The 19,134-nt window shown below is 38.6% G+C and overlaps 7 protein-coding genes across 7 annotated transcripts; 4 read left to right on the top strand and 3 right to left on the bottom strand.

Moving 5' to 3' along the window:
- Positions 1–89: 89 nt before the first annotated feature.
- Positions 90–2,076, top strand: LOC105229729 (uncharacterized). The gene is made up of 2 exons (XM_029551774.2): positions 90–557; positions 629–2,076. The coding sequence occupies exons 1-2, from the start codon at positions 207–209 to the stop codon at positions 1,889–1,891; spliced, it is 1,614 nt and encodes a 537-aa protein (XP_029407634.2). The 5' UTR covers positions 90–206; the 3' UTR covers positions 1,892–2,076.
- LOC105229731 (activating signal cointegrator 1) lies at positions 2,009–4,085 on the bottom strand. Its single transcript, XM_011210164.4, has 5 exons — positions 3,923–4,085; positions 3,195–3,861; positions 2,659–3,137; positions 2,281–2,597; positions 2,009–2,222 (listed from the first exon to the last, which is right to left on the bottom strand). The coding sequence occupies exons 1-5, from the start codon at positions 3,988–3,990 to the stop codon at positions 2,152–2,154; spliced, it is 1,602 nt and encodes a 533-aa protein (XP_011208466.2). The 5' UTR covers positions 3,991–4,085; the 3' UTR covers positions 2,009–2,151.
- A 336-nt stretch (positions 4,086–4,421) lies between these two features.
- Positions 4,422–8,343, top strand: LOC105229732 (molybdenum cofactor sulfurase 3). Its single transcript, XM_011210165.4, has 4 exons — positions 4,422–4,917; positions 5,608–5,752; positions 5,813–6,373; positions 6,442–8,343. Exons 1-4 carry the CDS (start codon positions 4,845–4,847, stop codon positions 8,066–8,068), a joined length of 2,406 nt encoding a protein of 801 aa, XP_011208467.2. The 5' UTR covers positions 4,422–4,844; the 3' UTR covers positions 8,069–8,343.
- A 255-nt stretch (positions 8,344–8,598) lies between these two features.
- LOC105229727 (migration and invasion enhancer 1) lies at positions 8,599–9,469 on the bottom strand. The gene is made up of 3 exons (XM_029551776.2): positions 9,312–9,469; positions 8,864–9,252; positions 8,599–8,754 (listed from the first exon to the last, which is right to left on the bottom strand). Exons 1-2 carry the CDS (start codon positions 9,422–9,424, stop codon positions 8,991–8,993), a joined length of 375 nt encoding a protein of 124 aa, XP_029407636.2. The 5' UTR covers positions 9,425–9,469; the 3' UTR covers positions 8,599–8,754; positions 8,864–8,990.
- A 207-nt stretch (positions 9,470–9,676) lies between these two features.
- Positions 9,677–10,646, top strand: LOC105229724 (TM2 domain-containing protein almondex). Its single transcript, XM_011210155.4, has one exon. The coding sequence runs from the start codon at positions 9,786–9,788 to the stop codon at positions 10,521–10,523; it is 738 nt and encodes a 245-aa protein (XP_011208457.2). The 5' UTR covers positions 9,677–9,785; the 3' UTR covers positions 10,524–10,646.
- On the bottom strand, positions 10,592–12,524 carry LOC105229725 (la-related protein 7). Its single transcript, XM_049454150.1, has 2 exons — positions 12,142–12,524; positions 10,592–12,070 (listed from the first exon to the last, which is right to left on the bottom strand). Exons 1-2 carry the CDS (start codon positions 12,386–12,388, stop codon positions 10,662–10,664), a joined length of 1,656 nt encoding a protein of 551 aa, XP_049310107.1. The 5' UTR covers positions 12,389–12,524; the 3' UTR covers positions 10,592–10,661.
- A 203-nt stretch (positions 12,525–12,727) lies between these two features.
- Positions 12,728–18,376, top strand: LOC105229723 (protein xmas-2). Its single transcript, XM_011210154.4, has 4 exons — positions 12,728–12,983; positions 13,041–13,624; positions 13,685–14,658; positions 14,718–18,376. The coding sequence occupies exons 1-4, from the start codon at positions 12,928–12,930 to the stop codon at positions 18,213–18,215; spliced, it is 5,112 nt and encodes a 1,703-aa protein (XP_011208456.2). The 5' UTR covers positions 12,728–12,927; the 3' UTR covers positions 18,216–18,376.
- Positions 18,377–19,134: the final 758 nt, after the last annotated feature.

Below are 19,134 nucleotides of genomic sequence, written 5' to 3'. Positions count from 1 at the left end.
TATAAAATTATGACGTATGGAATTTAAAATTCGGCAATAATCAGAACATAAATTTGTATACAAGATAAAACTGATGCATACATTTATACATTTAACTAAGAAAAATGTTAACATGGAACTCTGGCAACATTTGAACCCATTACTGATAATCAAAATAATTGTAGTTTTACATTTTCCAAAATCGATATGACAAACTTGTTTAATATATGTGCGGAATAAGTGCGAAAAAGCTGATTTTTGTTATGGAGCCCACTATTAAATATGAAAATTGCGAGGAAATATTCATTGGACCGGCTGGCGTGATTACCCCAGGCAGTGGACAAAAACGTCATTTCGACAATATCAGTGCAGGAAATGAATATGGGAGCGGAGGTGGCAGTTATTGTCAAGAAAATCAGAATCCAAAATCACAAAGCTCTGCTTTTATAGCACCAACGCATCAGACTTTGTACACACAATTTCAAAGTACTGTGGGTGGTCAACAGGATATGAAACCGGCTAAGCGTTATCGCCGCGGAGAAAGCGCGGTATTATTCTCGCCACCGTTTTTCGAAGTTGTATGTATAAACATTTCGCTTTTTTATTGTTGTATTTCGCTACAGTTGTGTTTATTTATTTGCATTTGTAGCCAGATGACATTAACTCACAAGGCGATACATTTACCGCACGATGCGTCTCTTGCCAAGTTATACTACGTGGTCACAAAAATGTTTCGTCCAACTTTATTAAACACATGAAACGCTCACACCCTGAAGTACACAAAATGTATGAAAACTACAAATTGTTAAAACAACATAGTAGGAATATGAACTTACTGGTAAATAAGTCACCAGCGGCACCAAGTGAACCAAGTTATTTTGATGTTAGTACGTGCTTAGATACTACACAATCAATTACTACACAAATAGAAACTGATGCAGGCGAAAATGAGCAGAATTCAGAAACCACCGAAAATTCCCAACCGAACTCTAATACAGATTTAAATGATACCAACGAAAATTCAGTTGATTCTCAACCCAACAAAAACGATATTTCCACGTCTGAAGTGAATTTATCAAACAAAACCCTCCAATCAATAAGCAAAATGTTTGATGAAAAGCTAAAGTCATTCGCAACAAAGGCAGAATTGAGCGAGGTATCTAAAAATTTGATTAACCAAGCGCGTTCGCGGCAAAGTACACCTTGTTCGACCAGCGTTCATGACGGGCATGAGGATGATGAAGCTGAAGAAAGAAGAGTAGATAAATATAAAACAATACAAAATGAGCTTGAAGTAATGCGTCAACGTCTGTCTCAATCGGAACAGAGTAAACGAGTTTTACAACGCGAACTTCACACGCTAGAAAAGATAGTGCGAAAACGTAAACTTATTATTAATAATATACCAATAGCACCAGATCAACAGCCACAAAATGCTGTAGAGCAATTGCTTAAAGAACGCTTTGATCTGCCGAATGTGGCTTTGGAAAATGTTTGTGTTATTGGCAACAGAAATAGGCAACAAAACAATAGACAAACTCTTCTTGTGGAAGTGGTGCGGGAATGTGATGTGAATGCAATATTTAGAAGAAGTGCTTGTTTAAAAAATACAGGTATATATATTTCCTCTCAGATGTCCCAAATATCACTGAAACGAAAGGAAAAGCTCTTGGTGTTGCGACGAGAGATGTTGCGCCGAAATCAATCATTGAAAATATTAGTGCGTAACACACAATTACTCGTATGTGGCACATATTTCTACTGGGATGACCAGCTGGGTTTGTGTGTGGGCAATTTGGATATGCCGGAAAGCAATTTGGTCAGCGATGATGCAGCTGAGGAATTGAAGAAACTAACAAAACTAGACATGAAAGAATTCCTTAATGTTTTGAAAAATTACGATATTAGATAAGATCATTTTTAAATACTTTTACTCATTCCAAAATTTTTAAGGCAAATCTATTTCTGTTAATTAAAAAAAAAGTGGAATATTTTAATGTACACAAAATATAAAAAAAAGTTTAGCGTATTTACTGAAATTCTGTATATTTTATAATATTACACATTTATAAAAAAATTTTATTCTATTTCATAGAATTAAGTTTTTCATTTCAAGACGTTCAAGCATCAGTATATATTAGAACGTATATATGTAGTATAAACAAAATCACCTTAGTTTTTTGTATTTTTCAAACGAAGTAATGTTTTGCAAGCCGCGTTATGGATCTTGGGGTCAATTTGATCTGCAAGGATTAGTTTATAAGTTAAAACGATAACAAGTTTAAATAAAGAAAAACATACAAATTTTATGCTGCCCCTTAACAGGGAAAACTACAGGCAACTGCTGTGGATTTGAGCAAACAAAGACATATGGACTTTCAGACTCTCCATCGGGATATATTTCGCGGTACTCCTCTTGTGCCAGACAATCATCCACCCGCACACAGCCTAACAAGCAACCTGTTGGATAGTGCTCCGGAAATGTAATGCTGGGATCATTATAATGAGTCTTGTAAAAGTTTTTAAGTTCTTCAATTTCTTCTGGATGTGGGTCTTTTACGGTCGAAGCTATCCATAAGCGCCCACGATGCTCACTATACCAAACACGCCCTTCGTGCCTATATTTAAATATTATAATAAGCATATTTCCAATTGCTTTATAACAAGCGCTTTACATACTTCTTTATACCGGCCACAAGCAGGGATGCCCATGGTTGATGCATTGAAAGACAATGACGCATATCTTGCATTTCTAATAACTCCTTATCTTGAACGCGATTATATGAACATTCTCCTAAGCCTTTGTTAATGGACCCATCAGCAGCGAATGCCTTTCCTTCAGCGGTAAGCTTATAAACTGGACGATGTTCATCATCCATATTTGGATCTGTGCCACATGTGTCCGGTGTAATTTTTTGTGTATTCTTTCGGTTTGACCAATTATTTTTGTCACCAGCGGCAGCTTTTGCTTGAGCAATTTCCTTTAACACACGGTTCTCAAAATCAGCTGTAATGGGTGGGTCATCTTCCACCTCTCGCCCAGCAAAATCGATCTTTATTTTGCGTTTAACGCGACTCTCATGTTTCTTGTCATGCATTTCCTGTTTCAGCTGTTCGAATTTGGCACGCTCTGATTCGGATAACCAAACTGAATTTTCCTATATAAACAAATTGAAGTTAAAAGTTGAAGTTGAATTAAGGACGCCAATACCCACCTCAAAATAATCGAGCTCATCATCAATAACGGTCGTACGTTTCTCACTATTCCGATCATACTCCAACAACCGATCTCGTTGTTCCAATGCCTTTTTCAATGATTCTCCACCACCTTTCTCTTTCAATGATTTCAACAAATTCTGTGCCTTTTTGGAATCACTTTTCATTAGTTGCATTTCTTCGTTGGTACAAACAATATCGCCACAAAACAAGCATGGTCCACTGCCTTCCTGCTCGCAAACTATGCGGCCACAACCCAAACAGTTATTGATTAACTTGTGTTGAGAGGCCTGACAATCACAGAGTCGACGTCCTTTTAACATTATCACTTCACCACTAACGCTGCCATCGCTAGTGTATAAATTGACATATTTGGATTTCTTCTTAGCACCTTGTGATTGTTGCTGTTGCTGTTGTTTGCCAAATTTGCCGTCCAGCGCCAAGGTATTTTGATTCTGTTTATTTTGTACATTGTTTTGTGTAGATTTTGCTTGTTTCTGTTGTTGATTATTATTAGGTTGTGGCGAACGTTTATTTTGCAGCGGTTTGCTAAAAAGCCGTTGCTTACAATCCGTCATAAATGACCGATGATCTTCACATTCTGAATTAAGTAGAGTTTCAAAGTACTCATCGAACTCTGTTGATGATTTCATTGACAAAATGTATCTAAAAAGAGTTGCAGGACATCGTTAACAAATAGGAGAACGGAATAGCGAATTATGTTTACTTGATCATGTCATCTGGCACTTCAAAATCCAGACAGTTTTTCAAACGTTCACGTATCCACTTATCCATTTTTATTTGATTTATTATTTCAGTTTTACTTAAACTTTTTTAAATTTCACAATATTGAATATGTGAAGCAGACGACCAGGAATGATAAAGAAATTGATTGCATTGATAACTTTTTCCGATAGTATGGTTTTTTATCGATTTTCTATTACCTTGTAATACTTATGGTGCAGTTGGGCACTACAGCTGATCGTAAAATTCGACGAATTTAATTAACCACACGGTTTTGAACAAATGCGGAAAATTTTATTTAGCATATATAAATTAAAAAAATAATTTTCAGCATAAAGAATAATTTCCATTGATTTTAATAATTTTATATTACTTATATGTGTATTTTAAAAGCCATTTTTCTTATCTTAACCAATTTGCAAATCATGGTAGAGGGTATAAAAAGCAAAGACCCATCTCAGCTGTGGATTTGTTTACATTTTAACAGCTGATGGTTTCGCTGGAGGGATCAGGGAGGGAAGGTAAGAAGTTAACACGTCATTACTCTATTGAAAATCCATAAGCTTTGAGCGCATTCTGTTATTATATATCACAATACCCACATTCTCAACAAGATGCAATTAAATGAATGTAGCTAGTACGACACGCGAACGAAGTACTTGCTCGGTGTTAAACTGATTCACACAATTAATTTGGTTCAGTTATGTTTTAATATTTGTTGAAACCGGTTGATTTGGTTTGACTGGTGAACAGTGCGCTACGAATGAAACATCAATAGATTGACGGCATTTGCTACTTAATTGTCAATAGATTGCGTGTCGCTCAAAACAGAAATAAATAGAAATAAAAAATTAATCGCGCCGAAGTAACAATTAATTATAACAAGGGGCCAGTATATATACATAATGCTAGAATTTCAAAATGTATTTACGGAGGCTGAAGCAGATGCAATCGAAAGTGAATTTCAGCGCATAAAAAGCAAGTAACCATATTTCCTACATATTAATGCATTTCCGTTATTTTTGAAGGAAAATATGTACATTATTTATTCATTTTTCGCTGTTCTATTGTTTAATTGTAGTTTTTAAATTATTGTGCGGTGTAAAATAAATATTTAACTTAAATTATTTGTTTATATTGTAAATATAAAAATATTTGTTATTGCAAAATAGCTTATCAATTACCTATCAACTATCAAGTGGTAAGAGATAAGAAGTTGCGCAGAATTCGTGAAGATACTTGTACATAGGGCTAATGCACTTATTATTTACATTTTCCAAAGTTTCTTATCTTTCGAAATGAATCAATTTAAAAATGCATTACGTTTGCAAATACTTCAAATGTAAAATATTCGAAAAAACGATAATAAAATCACATGTATTACTTATAATAATGACACGTTGTTACATTTATTGTTGTAAAGCAATTGCATGAAAATTCGTTGGAAAATAGCTTGTTTAATTGCATGAACACATAACAGAAATCGTAATTTGCTGCGGTATATTATAGCAATTTGGTATGCTGTTCTGTATTTTTTGCTATAGATTATAATAATTGTTATTTACTATTTTAAATCAACTTCAAATCACCACTTATTTAAATATAAAATTTGTTTTTTTTTTTTGCAAATCAAGCACTTTAATTCTAATTAATCTCCTTTCCTTACAGATAACGTATATCTAGATCATGCTGGAACTACTCTCTATCCCAATAGCTTGATCGATGCGTCGGGACAGGTGCTTAAAGAGAACTTATTTTGTAATCCACATACTTGTAAAGTAACCGGTGATCTCATAGATCAGGCACGCTATCGGTTTGTACATTTTTTGTCATCTCATGTCAATCAAATGTTCTAATAAGTGGTTTCTTTTAGTATACTTCAGCACTTCAACACAGACGCAACAGAATATGCGGTCATATTTACCGCTAATGCCTCTGCGGCGTTAAAACTGGTTGGGGAATGCTTTAATTTCGGTGAAGATGCCAACAATGCGGGTGCTTTTTACTACTGCCAAGAAAATCACACCTCGGTTTTGGGAATGCGTGAGCTGGTGCGCACCAAACGGCTGTATGTTCTAACGAAAGATGAAATATTGGAAAATCTAAAGCATACTAATGGTGTTGATAAAAATGGTTTCGATGCTGAAATCAGTTCTAATGGTAGAAGCGAGTTGAAAACTAATTCGCTAGTTGCTTATTCGGCGCAATGTAACTTTAGTGGCTATAAAATGCCACTGGATACTATCGCAGCCATTCAAAAATATGGTTTAGTAGAGCATGGCACACATGTTGGCCACGAACCAAATGGAAAAGAAGCAGCGGAGAGTAATTTTTACATTTGTCTGGACACAGCATCCTACGTAGCCAGTAATTTTCTAGATCTGCGAAAATATAAGCCTGATTTTTGTTGTATTTCCTTTTATAAAATGTTTGGGTAAGGAAATGTTGCTGATAATGCTTGAAAACAAAAAATAAAATTTTACTTATTTCCAAACTAAACAGTTTCCCTACGGGCGTCGGTGCGTTATTGGTGAGCAGACGCGGTCAAACTGTGCTGCAAAAGCGTTACTATGGTGGCGGCACTGTGAATATAGCAATGACGCTGCAAAATTTCCACGAAAAGCGCCCAAACTTTACAACACGCTTCGAAGATGGTACGTTACCTTTCCTCACCATCACTGCGTTACTTGAAGGCTTTCGCGTGCTGGAGCGGCTGGTACCTGCAACAGAAAAGCAACTGCCGGTGCAACGTATTAGCGCACACGTATATGCACTAGCCAAATACGGTCATGACTCACTCGCCGCGTTACGTCACACCAACGGTGCGCCGCTAATAGAGTTTTACAATCATAACGGCTATGAGGATATAACGCTGCAAGGCGGCGTCGTCACATTTAATGTATTACACGATGATGGCACATATGTCGGTTTTGCCGAAGTTAGCTGCATCGCTGCGGTACATAACGTACAAATACGCACCGGGTGTTTCTGTAATCCAGGTGCATGTCAATGGTTCTTGCACTTATCGAATGCCGATATACGCAAGCAATACGAGGCGGGTCATGTTTGTAGTGATTTCACTGATCTAGTCGATGGTTTGCCGACCGGTGCAGTGCGTATGTCTTTCGGTTATATGACGCGTGTAAGTGATGTGGACAAAGCAGTGGCGATGATACGCGATTGCTATCTAACTACGGCAGCGGAACGTCTACGTATCATGGAAAGCGTAAAACTGCCAGAAGTGCTACGTCATGTGCCGCAACGCTTGAAGCCGCAGTTAAAACGCATTTGTATTTATCCGATTAAATCATGTGGTGCTTTCGACATTACAAGCGCATGGCCGCTTACAAATAGTGGTTTTAAATATGATCGCGCCTGGATGATTGTCGATGTCAACGGCATGGCTATTACACAAAAGCATTTTACAAGGTTATGTCTAATAAGACCGTTAGTGAAGTTAAAGGAGGAGATTTTAGAGTTACGTTTTCCCGGCATGGCAGCAGTACAGTTACCGTTAAAAATGAATGCTGTAGATGAAAGTAAACGCGTAGAGTCAACGTTCTGTCAAAGTAAAGTGTGTAATGATTTAGTGGAAGGCCTAGATTGTGGTGAGGAAGTGGGTAAATGGTTATCTGACTGCTTAGAAACCAGTGGTTTGCGTTTAGTTCGTCAAAATGCCGAACGCCGTACACAAGATGGTGTCTCGAAGGATATTAGCCTGGCAAATCAAGCGCAATTTTTGCTGGTAAATCGCGCATCGGTACGTTGGTTGGCAAATAAGGTGGAAACGGAGAAAGAACCGCTTGATTATACGGTTGATCGTTTTCGTGGGAATTTGATATTGGAAACTGCCACTCCCTTCGAGGAAAATTCTTTTGAGGAAATCAGCATTGGTGGCGTTGATTTCAAAGTGGAAGGTTTTTGTACGCGTTGCCAAATGATTTGTATTGATCAACATAATGGACAGAAGACTAATGAGCCCTTACGCACAATTGCGCGTGAGTTTAGTGGAAAAATACGTTTTGGTATTTATTTATCACTTAAGCAGCCACAAGCGGAAAATTCGCTGGTTTCTTGTAGCGCAGAAGTCAGGATTAAAAAGCAGGAAGAGCATGGAGCGGAACAATAAATTGTAAAAATTGCAGTATATAACAGCAACTACAATTTCACCTCAACTACATGTTCAAATATAAATATGTAAAACTAAATGAAAAATACCAAAATATTCAAATTTACATAAACATGCCAGTAATCGCAAGAATTTGCCAGTATATTATGCCATAAATAATATTTATACTTATATATATATATACACAAAGTTGTAAGAAGTATTATTCTTTAATTGAAATATTCACAAAATGTGCATCACAAAAATTGTAAAAATAAAACATTTACTAAAATACATTTGTCGACTAAATTATATGAAAAGTATTTCTGTATCTACGGAAGCGATTTTTTTACATAAGCGTGCAGATGTTTTCTGCTTTTACATAATTGGGGGGCAAACCTGCGTGCACATTTTTCACTCTCTGCAGTATATCATCCTGTGATGGGAAAGCCTGTGTCTGTAATTTTGAATGGACCAACATGCCGTTTATGACCACTTCAAAAGAACCACGACGACCTGCTCGGCATACTAGATCCGTATCAGGCTGTTCGTTCATTATGTATTTCTGTAGTGATCTACACTGCCGCGCATGCGCTGCACATAAGCCACTAAACGCAAATTGTATGATGAACCACAAATTCAAAAAGATCTAATGTAGCGCTCACCAATGTTCCACATCAACTTGTATCGTTTTGCCCATCGCAGTGCTAATTTTGTTAAGATTTTCCATACAAATTGATTTATTGTAAAATAAGACAAATTTTTATGTGATTAATGGCATTTAAAAAAATTTTAATTACATTTTTTATTTCATACCTTCTATTTATGTTTCATATGCCAAGGTATGCTAGCTTTGCTCATTTATAATTTTAAATGTATGGGATTGGAAAATTACAGCGTACTCAGGAGTTTTCAAGTCACTGCGTCGATTGCATTTCTGCTATCACATCAACATACAATTGTCAATTGGTTGCTCTTTAACCTTTTCTATTGGTAGACCCTTTTCTACACGTCGTACATTTTCCAAAACACTTTCGTGATCAGGAAATGCAAACGACTGCAATTTGGAATGTACCAAAGTATCATCTATTTTTACTTCAAATGACCCCTGACGTCCTTTAGAACATACGACTTCCGCATCTGGTTGTTGTTGTAGCAGGAAATTTTGTAGCATTTTGCATTGCCACTCGAAATTGCATTTCGGACTATAAGCAATATCATTATAGATTTACAATCTTTATTTTAGATGTGATTTTCTATTTACCAGTACTCAACATCAACTTTGACCATTCTATTGAATATTTTTTTAAATTTTAGCAATATAGAAAATTCGATCCTTTGTTTACATAAACTAAAAATGTCAGCTGTTTTTAGCATTGAACTTGCCGGTGTTGGCAGCTGACTGGTAATGTTGCAAAGAGTTGCATGATTTTAAAGAAAAATTAAAAAGTTGATATTTCATATCGAAATACTATCTAAATGGCATAGAAACTAATAGCTTTTTATAAGCTTTATTTTGCAATTTGGACTTGTATTTTGTTAACAAATTTTGCTTAACAAAATTATGAATTTCGTTAAAAATTATTGTCACAAATGATATTTACGAAGTCCCCTGTACATATGCAGTTAAAATGACAGTTCGCTGCTACGCTGCTTTGTTTACCAGCTGTTTATCGTTTGTTTATCAATCAGTGCAAAATATTTAGTTTAAAGAAATTATTTTTCTATTAAAAAAGAAATGCGTCACAGACGTTGCATTGTTATTAATATGCGATCCGCCTTGGCGCTGATTATGATTTTCATATTTAGTGGCATACGTCAGAGCCAAACCGCGGGTGGCAATCTCATGGAAACTGAAACCAAGCTGGAAGGTCAATCGAAAAATGTTACCAACAATAATGACGCTATACCACTCACAATCAAAAGCATAAATGACACGAATGTATCCTGTCCAGGCGGTCCTGAAAGCGAGTGTTCAACATTACCTTTTCCTTGCATACGTTGTAATTATAATTACTCTTGCCATTATGGTCGTGACATTAACGTCACTTGTACGGCATTGGACCATGTGCAATGTCAAGGCAATCGGACATTCGTACAACAAATGAATTGTCGTTATTGCTACCAAACAGAGTTATGGCAACAGTCATGTGCACTGCGTGGAAATTGCAATTCAGTGAATGGTTACTTTTATCGCACCAATTGCACAGTTCATTCGGATGTGTTTTGCCTTGGCAATCGTTCGTTTACCCGTAATATTAAGTGTAATTGGACTCAGGGGTATCGTTGGAGCACCGCACTTATAATTAGTATTACGTTAGGAGGCTTTGGTGCCGACCGTTTTTATCTTGGTCACTGGCAAGAAGGTATCGGAAAACTATTCAGTTTTGGTGGTTTAGGTGTTTGGACTATTATAGACGTTATTCTCATATCGTTACATTATTTAGGGCCGGCTGATGGTTCGTTATATATATAGTAAAAGTTGTAAGGTTAAAAAACCATTGTAATTTCAAACAGACTGTAAAATTTAGTAATGTAAGCATATTTGGTTATTTACTTAGATATTTTATTCAAATAAAAATTGTATTTTACTAAAACACATAGACTGTGTTAATTATTCATCATCTTCTCCAAAACGTATGTGTTTTGTAATTAATTTCTTAACTTTCTCTCTACCTCTCTTCTGTGGTACTTTTACTTGTTTATTCAATTTCATTTCTCGATCCACCTCAATCTTTTTCCAATATTCCAACTCAGCCTCGCCGTTTAGCACTTTGCAGTTATATTCCGCACAACTCAACTGGCGCACGAAATCAGTCGCCGCATCCGCTGTGTCCAAACGTAGATGTGCATGCATGGCGCCCTCCTTAACGTCAACGTACTTTACAGTTTCATATTGGCGCATATCAGCCTTAAATTCCTTTATGTTGACACAAGGATTTAAGAAGCCTACTTCCACTATTAATCCTTCGGAATAGCTAAAGAGCGGCGCCCGTTCTAAAGCAGGATTGTGCTTCAACTCTTTGGGTTGTGGTTTGGCATCCTCCTCACCCGCGCCATAAAAGTTCATATTCATTTTGCGCAACTTTCGTTCGTTGGGCTTTGGTTTCTTAGCTGGCGTCGGCGCTGAGGCATCCGATGTTTCGGCAGCAATGCCTTCACTAGCACGTTGTTGCTGCTTTTCCTTCCATGCTTTGCGTTTCAATTCAGCTACCTTTTCGCGTTGCAAGTTGAGGTATTTATTACGTAAACGTTTCCAATCACATTTTGGCAAAACTTTTAGCTCATAAAAAGATGCATCTGTATTCAAGTCTGTATCTTTGCGGCGTTTTTCTAAAGTTTTCGCCTTTTTCTTCTTCTTGCGGCGTTTCTTCTTCTTGACCTCTCCATCGTCATCTGCTTGATCTTCGGTATCATCATTTGAAGTCTCTCCAGTTTCGTTTGCCGTGGAGTTTTCATCGTTTTCTGTTTTTACCTTCTTCGATTCAGGCCCTTCTTCTTCCGACGTTTCATCGGCCACCCTTTTTAATTTCTTATTCTTTTTATGTTCGGTATCGGATACATTATTAACCTCTACATCTTCTTCATTTTGCTCTTTAATAAAGGATTTCACACTTTGCAATTCTGCAGGATCAGTTTCTTGCATCCTTAATACACCGTTGAATTCGCTGAAAGCCTTAATCGCTTTGTCCACACTACTCGCCTGTTCGAATTCGACGAAACCAAATTCCTTGATTTTTCGTGATTTAGCATATTTCGGTAGTGAGACATAAACGACTGCACCAAACCGTTCAAACGCCTGACGCACCCAATCGTGATCAGCGGCAGCTGGTAAAGCTTCAACATAAAGTGTCTTGTCGTCGACATTACGTTCTACCGGTAAAGCTGTCTTTCGCCTAACTCTTGAATTATTTTCATCCAATTCAAGTAGTTCTGAGTTTGTTAAGGATTTTTTGATTTCCTCCACTGAAGAGGTAAGCGCTTTCATTTTGTTGAAAGTTAGAAAAATATCCAAAGGTACATCTGTATGGTCAAACGAAAAGATGGAAGTTAATTAGGCATATTATAATATTTACATATAGCGATATACTAACATGGATCTTTGTCCATAAGCTGTTTAAGATATCGATCCTTCGAAAGATTTGCATCGCCAAAGTAAAACTCCATTTGTGCGCGTATTGCATTGAAATGATGTCTTTTACGCTTTCTGTGACTCTTTTGTACACCGGTGTGATCACCTGCCGCTTCAGCTACTGGCGGTTTTGAATGCTTCTTATGTGTTTTTTTCTTATTCTTATGTCTGTCCGACTCATTTTGTTTCTCGATAGCGACAATTTCCATTATTATTCATTTAATAAATAAAATTTCGCGTGAAAATATTGCAATTGATATTCAATGAAAATGTACAACCCACAACGATTTCAATTGTTTTTTTGAGTTTCGACAAAGTTGCCAACTCACATTTATTTAAAATAATTGATAACACAGAAGGAAGAAGGTTATAAAAATGTATAGAAAAATATTAGACGAACGAATTATTTTAAAGCAAACATTTGAAATAATTTACTTGTAAGTATGTTTTATGTTATTTATGGTTTACGTTTTTAGTTATATTATTACATATTAACCAAAAATACGTAGCGAATGCTTTTCCGCAGTAAATAAAAATTGAATAGTGCAAGCCCCTCAATAATTTCCCACAAAACTCTGTAATATTCAAACAGCTGTCATTGACATACAAATTTTGCGCGATCGCGGCTTCTATATTTCCCAAAAAATTATACATTTTTATATTTTACAAGTTTTTTGACTTATTCAATTAAAATTATTGTTTCTTATAAGTGTTTAGGGCGAATTAAAACATAAATTTGCAGGACGTCATGTTGGGTGACGAGGGAACCGGTTGGGATGACGGCATCAATTACAAAGCCATATCGTAAGTATACTCTAAAACCGGTAGTGATGAAAATTTACTAAAATTTTATATCAATAGATGTGAGAAAATACCCGATTTATTTTTGGACAAATTGGTAGCCAAAAATCACTTTAGTAAATTTGGAAAAATCACGCGTTTTATATTACGCCCAAGTCGCCAAAGTTGTACGGTGGAATATGAGACAGAAGCACAAGCCGAGCGCGCATTGGATCAGGCCGGGGATTTCAATGGGCAAGAATTTCAAATAGAATTTGCAACCCGTGAAGTAGCACATGTACAAAATACAGAAGAATGGGTTAATCCCGAGGTACAAGCTGAATTGGATGCAATGGGCTTGCGTCAAAGTGTACCAACATACAGACCGCCCGCTGCGGCCATGTTACCACCGATGAAGTCTATGCCACCTCGTACACAAAAACCACCTTCGCAATTTGCAAATGCGGGTGTAAAACCGGCAAAGTCTGCTTCGGCAACGGATTTACCAAAAATTGACAATTCTTTGAGACAAGAGTATGAGGCCATCTTACGAAGGCCTGCTTACACCGACGAAGAAAAATATCGTGTTTTGGATGCGCGTGACAAATTGATGCGTTTGATAAGACCACGACAAACAGATATCAAAAAAGTTGAAAGAACTAAAGGTAAATAAAAGTGCATAGTAGAAAAATGTTGTATTTATATTGTATGCATCTTTTCTTTAGGTATTTGTCCTGACATGTGCCCTGAAAAAGAGCGTTTGATGCGCGAATTTCAAAGACAAGTTTCCACATTTGAAATGTGTGCGGAAAATGAGGAAAGCACATCCTCTATATCACATCGACGTGCCATCAAAGAGTATTCGCGCAGTAGCGCTGATCAAGAAGTGCCACTGGCACATGAATTACGACCTGAAAGCGTGCTACAAATGACCATGCTGTACCTGATGCACCGCATTTTGGACCTCTGTGAGGATCCACAAACTTCAATCGCCGACTGGTTTCACTTTGTATGGGATCGCACCCGTTCCATTCGCAAAGATATCACACAACAGGAACTTTGTTCATTAGGTACGGTCGAATTGGTTGAACAATGTGCGCGCTTTCATATACACTGTGCCGCGCGTCTAGTGGCCGAAGAGCCGTCGGTGTTCGATAAAAAAATCAATGCTGAAAATTTGACAAAATGTTTGCAATCCCTTAAATATATGTATCATGACTTGCGTATCAAGGGTGTACATTGCCCATGTGAGGCTGAATTTCGTAGCTACATAGTCCTGCTGAATTTAGGTGACTCCAATTTTCTATGGGAGTTGAAGCAACTGCCCATACATATACAACACTCAAGTGAAATTAAGCGTGCAGTTGCTTTTTACAATGCCCTACAAAACAACAACTACGTACGCTTCTTCAGTATGATACGCGAAGTGGAAACGTCATATCTGAGCGCATGTATTCTGCTTGGCTACTTCAATAAATTGCGTTGGCGTGCTATGGAGGCCATTAATAAGTCGCACAATTGGCGAAAAAATGCTATTCTCCTACCGCTATCATATCTTACGCGTATACTCGGGTTTGAAGACGAAGAAGCGGCCGCGCAATATTTCGCATATCACGGCTTAAAATGCGATGGTCAACGTGTAGTGTTGGATCGCCTAAAGCGACCAGATGTGGAGTACTCCATGGAGCGTGCATTGAATGTGAGTTTGAGTTGTTTTTTTTAAATATGTGAAAACATTACATTTCTTTCTTTCTGTAGCTGGTCGAGTCGAAGCGTACTGTTAGCGTTGGCGAGTGCGTTTGTGGACATACGCTGGAACCTGCGCATATTTTTGAAAGTCATACACCACATAACAGTTTCGATGACAATGGTAATCTTAAATCAATTGCCTGGACGGCGGAAGATCAATTGCGTGGAGAGGCGGCAGAAGCACGCAGAAAGGAACGTGAATTAGAAATACAAAAACAGAAAGAGCAGCAGCAATTACAACAACAGCAATTACAGCAGCAGCAACAACAACAGGAAACATTAAAAATAACGAAACGTCCCGACTCTCCTGTCCTCACACAACCGCTTTCTGTTAGCGCTGAGACAAGTCTCTTTAAAGTGCCACAGATTGCGTCGTCCATTTCACCCAAATTGCCACCGAAATTTAAGACTCCACAATTGCCACAAAAACCAGCCGAGCCCTCTATTTTTGGTGGTAGTCAGTTTGCAGAACCTAAGCCAAAAGCACAATCATCAGCCTTGATAAGTTTCAAATTTGAAGCACCACAAAACGCAAGCGGTAGTAATAGTAGTGTTAGCATATTCGGCGCGCCAGCAAACGATGTCAGCGGCTCACTCTTCAAAATACCTGCCGCTACTACTAAACCGGCCAGTACGTTCGCCGCTGGCATTAGCAATTCTATATTTGGTGGTAACGCGACAACCGCACCGACAGCGTCGGCCTCTACTGGTGGTTTTATATTCGACACTGTCAACAAGAATACGAATGCCGACAACATATTTAGTAGCGCAGCAAAAGCGACGACAAGTATTTTCCAACAAGCACAGCCACCAAAGCCAGAACCCTTGCAAAATGACACCGTTTTCCAGCACTTCAACACAAAGCCGGGTTTCGTAGGTTTTGCAGATGCGCCGCAGCCCAATACCTTCCATGGCACTCCCCCGAAACCATTTGTGACAGCGCCACAGTCGCCCGATAGGCAGACAGCCAAGCAGTTAGCTGAAGCCGAAGCTAAAGCAGCAGCTGCTAAAGCCAAAGCAGAGTCGGAAAAGCGGCGCAATGAGGAGAAGGCTGCAGAAGCAGCAAAGCGACAACGCGAAATATTGGAGCAAAAGCGGCTGGAGAGCTTAAGGCAGTTGGAACAACGTGCCGAGCGGGTTTGTGTCGCTGAAGTGGAGAGCATTATCGCAGCGCAAGTGGAAACTATTGCAGAAACCGAACTGCTAAAATATCAAAAGTTTGAATGCGATTGTCAGAGCATAGCTGAAACGTTGCTTGAACAGTGCATAGCCATGCAACTGGAGGAGTTGGCCAACGAAGAATATGCCATGATGTGCCATGATCAGCTCATGCTGAGTCGTTACTTTGAACGTTGGCTGCGCTATACACGAAAAAAGCAAAAACAGCGCGCACTCATGGAGTCCACACCCATATGGGTGACTATGGACACGCGCGCGGAGCAAACCGCCAAGTTAATGCATCCAAAAGAGGCGGAGAATTTACGGATGATCAAACGCTATCGACACGGTGAGCCATGCAATTTCGAGCTATTGCTCTGGCAACATCCAGAGACCTTATCGCGACCTCACGCCACCGTTGACATATTCGAGGTGGTGCGTGCACATTTGACGCACAAACAGAGTGTAGTAGCGAAAGGCGGACATATGCAACAAAATAAGTATTTTAAGCTGCTGCTAACGCTGCCCAATGACAGAGATGAGTTGCCCGGCTTCGAGAGTTTATGCAACAAATGGCTGCAGAAACATTTGCGACGCAGCAACAGCGCCACGGAGGAGGTGCAAGTGGTGGAAACAGACGCTCAACGTAAGGACACTGAGCAGACGAGTCCATACATTTGCGGTGTGGAGCGCGATGTGGCGCTGTGTGTGAGAAAAGTGAGCGGTATACCGCCGCTAAACGAGAGCGGCCAAATCGTGCGCAACGAATGTGACAACATGGATGCGATTATTTGCCTCATGGGCTGTGACAACCTACAGAGTACGCGCAAACGCATACACCATTTGCTCAAACTAAGCCGACTGCATAAGGCTGTGCCGGTAGCTTTTGTCATCTACGATGGACAGTACACGGATGAATTGGAACTCAGTGATATGCTGGAAATGGAGAGTTTAGTGAGTGCAGGTCAAGTGTCGGCGTACAAATTCTTTGGTTGCTTGCAGACCAAAAATGAATTCTCTTTCGTTCATCTAATGGGGCGCGCTCTGCGCTTTGTGACGCGTGAAAATCGATTATCCAACAAAGAAGCCGATGTTTTGCAGATGCAAAGGCTGCAGAGTTGGCTGGAGTCGTGCTTGGGCGAAGAAATGTGGCAACGTTGGCAATTCTCCTCCGAACAAAATCCCTCATTCGCGAAAATCTGTAGCACGCCGCAATATTTGGTGGATTTGTATAATGAGGCGGTGCAACGTGTGATACAGATGGCCACAGTTGATTTCAGTGACACGCCAGAGTTTCCCGACGAGTTGCGTAAATTTGTACCCAAGTTAAATGTGGATATACCGCTTGGCTTGGAATATTTTCCCAAAGACTGGAAGTCTCCGCAGCGTCAACAACAGATTTCTCAGTTTCTACAGCGTTTATTGCTGGCGCCCGTCACAGACGCACCCAACTTCAAGGATGTCGAAGACTGGGAGCTGTGGTTGTTAAACTATGCGAGCGCATGTATACCGCACGATGAAGAAGCTGCCACTTTGGCTAGCTATCAAGCCATCAAAGCACTAATTGAGCAGCTGAATCGCGCAGACTTAGAGGACGTCGCTATACCAACACGCTTTCAGCTAATCAATTATTTATCTATTATAAAAGCAATTGCCTACACACTGATTAACGCTGTGCTTAAGGATTACATTGCAAATCCGGATGCGGACTCCTACAAATTGCCCAACGAGATTGTTTATCAACAACAAGCGCTAGAAGATTATCAACTCATGCCATGGTGGTTGAATAACGAAGCTGTCGAAGCAGTGAAAATGGACTATACAATGGTTGAAGCAGAAGATACCAGCTCACAAGACAGGGAGTCCGTTGATGAGCCGGATGTGATGAACAGCGAAATGTTGGACGAAATTATAAAGCAAGCCGAAGCGGTGTCACGCAAAGCGGAGCAAAACCTTTATTCTATGAAAAAACAAATGCCCAACGCGGATACAACGGAGTTATCACGCGATTTGGATGCCAGCATTTATCAGTTCGAATTGGCAAAACAAATCGGCTCGTATGATGCCTCTTTCATATCAAAATTAGATGAAATCGATAACGATTTAGAGGGCGCGGTTGGTGGTGCTGCTGAGAAGGTGATTATGCGTACCGATGATGGTGGTGGTGATGGCGTAAACAGTGCTAGCATAACGCTAGTAAGTCGAAAACGTAAGCATACGTCGACTGCCGAAGGCGATGCCAATGATATAGAAGCGGTTATGGCACGCGCCTTCAATGTTATCGAAAAGGTCGAAGCGGAGCAAGATCGCGCCGAACGTTTGCACAAAATGGCTATGCTGGATTTATAGTGAATTTGAACACAAGTCTTGAAGATTTTATTGGCACATAATTTGGACAGTATTTTTACGCGAATTTAACGAATGCCCCTTTGGTATAATTTAAACATGTTTACTTATACAATGTATTGGGCAGCTAAATATATAAATTGAGATGGTACAATTTTACACAATGCATTTTCTTTTTATAATGTGTATTGTATGGTAAAATCTCCGAACAAACTGTTCACATAGCTGCCATACAAATTGACCGAACAAATGTGTATTTTCCTTGTATGGAAACCAAAGGTAGTCACACCATTAAAGCTATATGTAGAAAAATAGGATATAAGTCTTTATTATACATATCTAATTCACGCTAGGATATACAGATACTCACATGTCTTTGGATTTTATAGTCAGTAATAACGGAAAGTTCATCAATTTTTTAAAGCTCTTTTACAAGTCAGTTATTTATAGAAATCAAATTAATTGGTACACAGCCCTTATTTCACAACTTCCCAGTAAACAAAGTCAATGCCCAAAAATATATTATCATTGTCCACTGTAAGTACGTAAAACATAAACAAACATGAATCACCGGCGAAAATGATAAACATGTTATTGCTGAAGAAAGTCTTGAAAACATTGGTGAAATATTTACCAACAAACCAGTGAATGAATCGACTTCAATAGTTCGCATTAGTAGAAAAATAAACATGTTTTTATGTCAACAATATCGCATGGAAATAATAAAAGAAATGCGTTTTTAATGGTGCCGAACAGTTTTTATTAGAATTTAGCGTATTTGCAGAAAATTTCAATTGCCATTGGAACGCTAAATATTTGGCACAAATTTGACTACAATTCTACCTTTCTTTAATATGAGCCTTCATCAATTTCATAATTACACGAAATAAACTTAGTAACTAAAAATAAAACTAGTATTCAC

The sequence above is a fragment of the Bactrocera dorsalis genome, chromosome 4 (assembly GCF_023373825.1).
Source record: "Bactrocera dorsalis isolate Fly_Bdor chromosome 4, ASM2337382v1, whole genome shotgun sequence".
Taxonomy (NCBI): domain Eukaryota; kingdom Metazoa; phylum Arthropoda; class Insecta; order Diptera; family Tephritidae; genus Bactrocera; species Bactrocera dorsalis.
The sequence above is the reverse complement of the archived record's forward strand: the minus strand, read 5'-3'. Positions and strand labels throughout refer to the sequence as shown.

Coding starts and splice junctions, on each gene's coding strand:
- LOC105229729 (XM_029551774.2), top strand. CDS start 207: ATGTGCGGAATAAGTGCGAAAAAGCTGATTTTTGTTATGGAGCCCACT. Junction 558..628: donor CGCCACCGTTTTTCGAAGTT/GTATGTATAAAC, acceptor TTGCATTTGTAG/CCAGATGACATTAACTCACA.
- LOC105229731 (XM_011210164.4), bottom strand. CDS start 3,990: ATGGATAAGTGGATACGTGAACGTTTGAAAAACTGTCTGGATTTTGAA. Junction 3,862..3,922: donor GTGCCAGATGACATGATCAA/GTAAACATAATT, acceptor AACTCTTTTTAG/ATACATTTTGTCAATGAAAT. Junction 3,138..3,194: donor ATGAGCTCGATTATTTTGAG/GTGGGTATTGGC, acceptor TTGTTTATATAG/GAAAATTCAGTTTGGTTATC.
- LOC105229732 (XM_011210165.4), top strand. CDS start 4,845: ATGCTAGAATTTCAAAATGTATTTACGGAGGCTGAAGCAGATGCAATC. Junction 4,918..5,607: donor TGAATTTCAGCGCATAAAAA/GCAAGTAACCAT, acceptor CTTTCCTTACAG/ATAACGTATATCTAGATCAT. Junction 6,374..6,441: donor TCCTTTTATAAAATGTTTGG/GTAAGGAAATGT, acceptor CAAACTAAACAG/TTTCCCTACGGGCGTCGGTG.
- LOC105229727 (XM_029551776.2), bottom strand. CDS start 9,424: ATGCTAAAAACAGCTGACATTTTTAGTTTATGTAAACAAAGGATCGAA. Junction 9,253..9,311: donor AAAGTTGATGTTGAGTACTG/GTAAATAGAAAA, acceptor TATTGCTTATAG/TCCGAAATGCAATTTCGAGT.
- LOC105229724 (XM_011210155.4), top strand. CDS start 9,786: ATGCGTCACAGACGTTGCATTGTTATTAATATGCGATCCGCCTTGGCG.
- LOC105229725 (XM_049454150.1), bottom strand. CDS start 12,388: ATGGAAATTGTCGCTATCGAGAAACAAAATGAGTCGGACAGACATAAG. Junction 12,071..12,141: donor GCTTATGGACAAAGATCCAT/GTTAGTATATCG, acceptor TTGACCATACAG/ATGTACCTTTGGATATTTTT.
- LOC105229723 (XM_011210154.4), top strand. CDS start 12,928: ATGTTGGGTGACGAGGGAACCGGTTGGGATGACGGCATCAATTACAAA. Junction 12,984..13,040: donor ATCAATTACAAAGCCATATC/GTAAGTATACTC, acceptor TTATATCAATAG/ATGTGAGAAAATACCCGATT. Junction 14,659..14,717: donor CCATGGAGCGTGCATTGAAT/GTGAGTTTGAGT, acceptor TTCTTTCTGTAG/CTGGTCGAGTCGAAGCGTAC.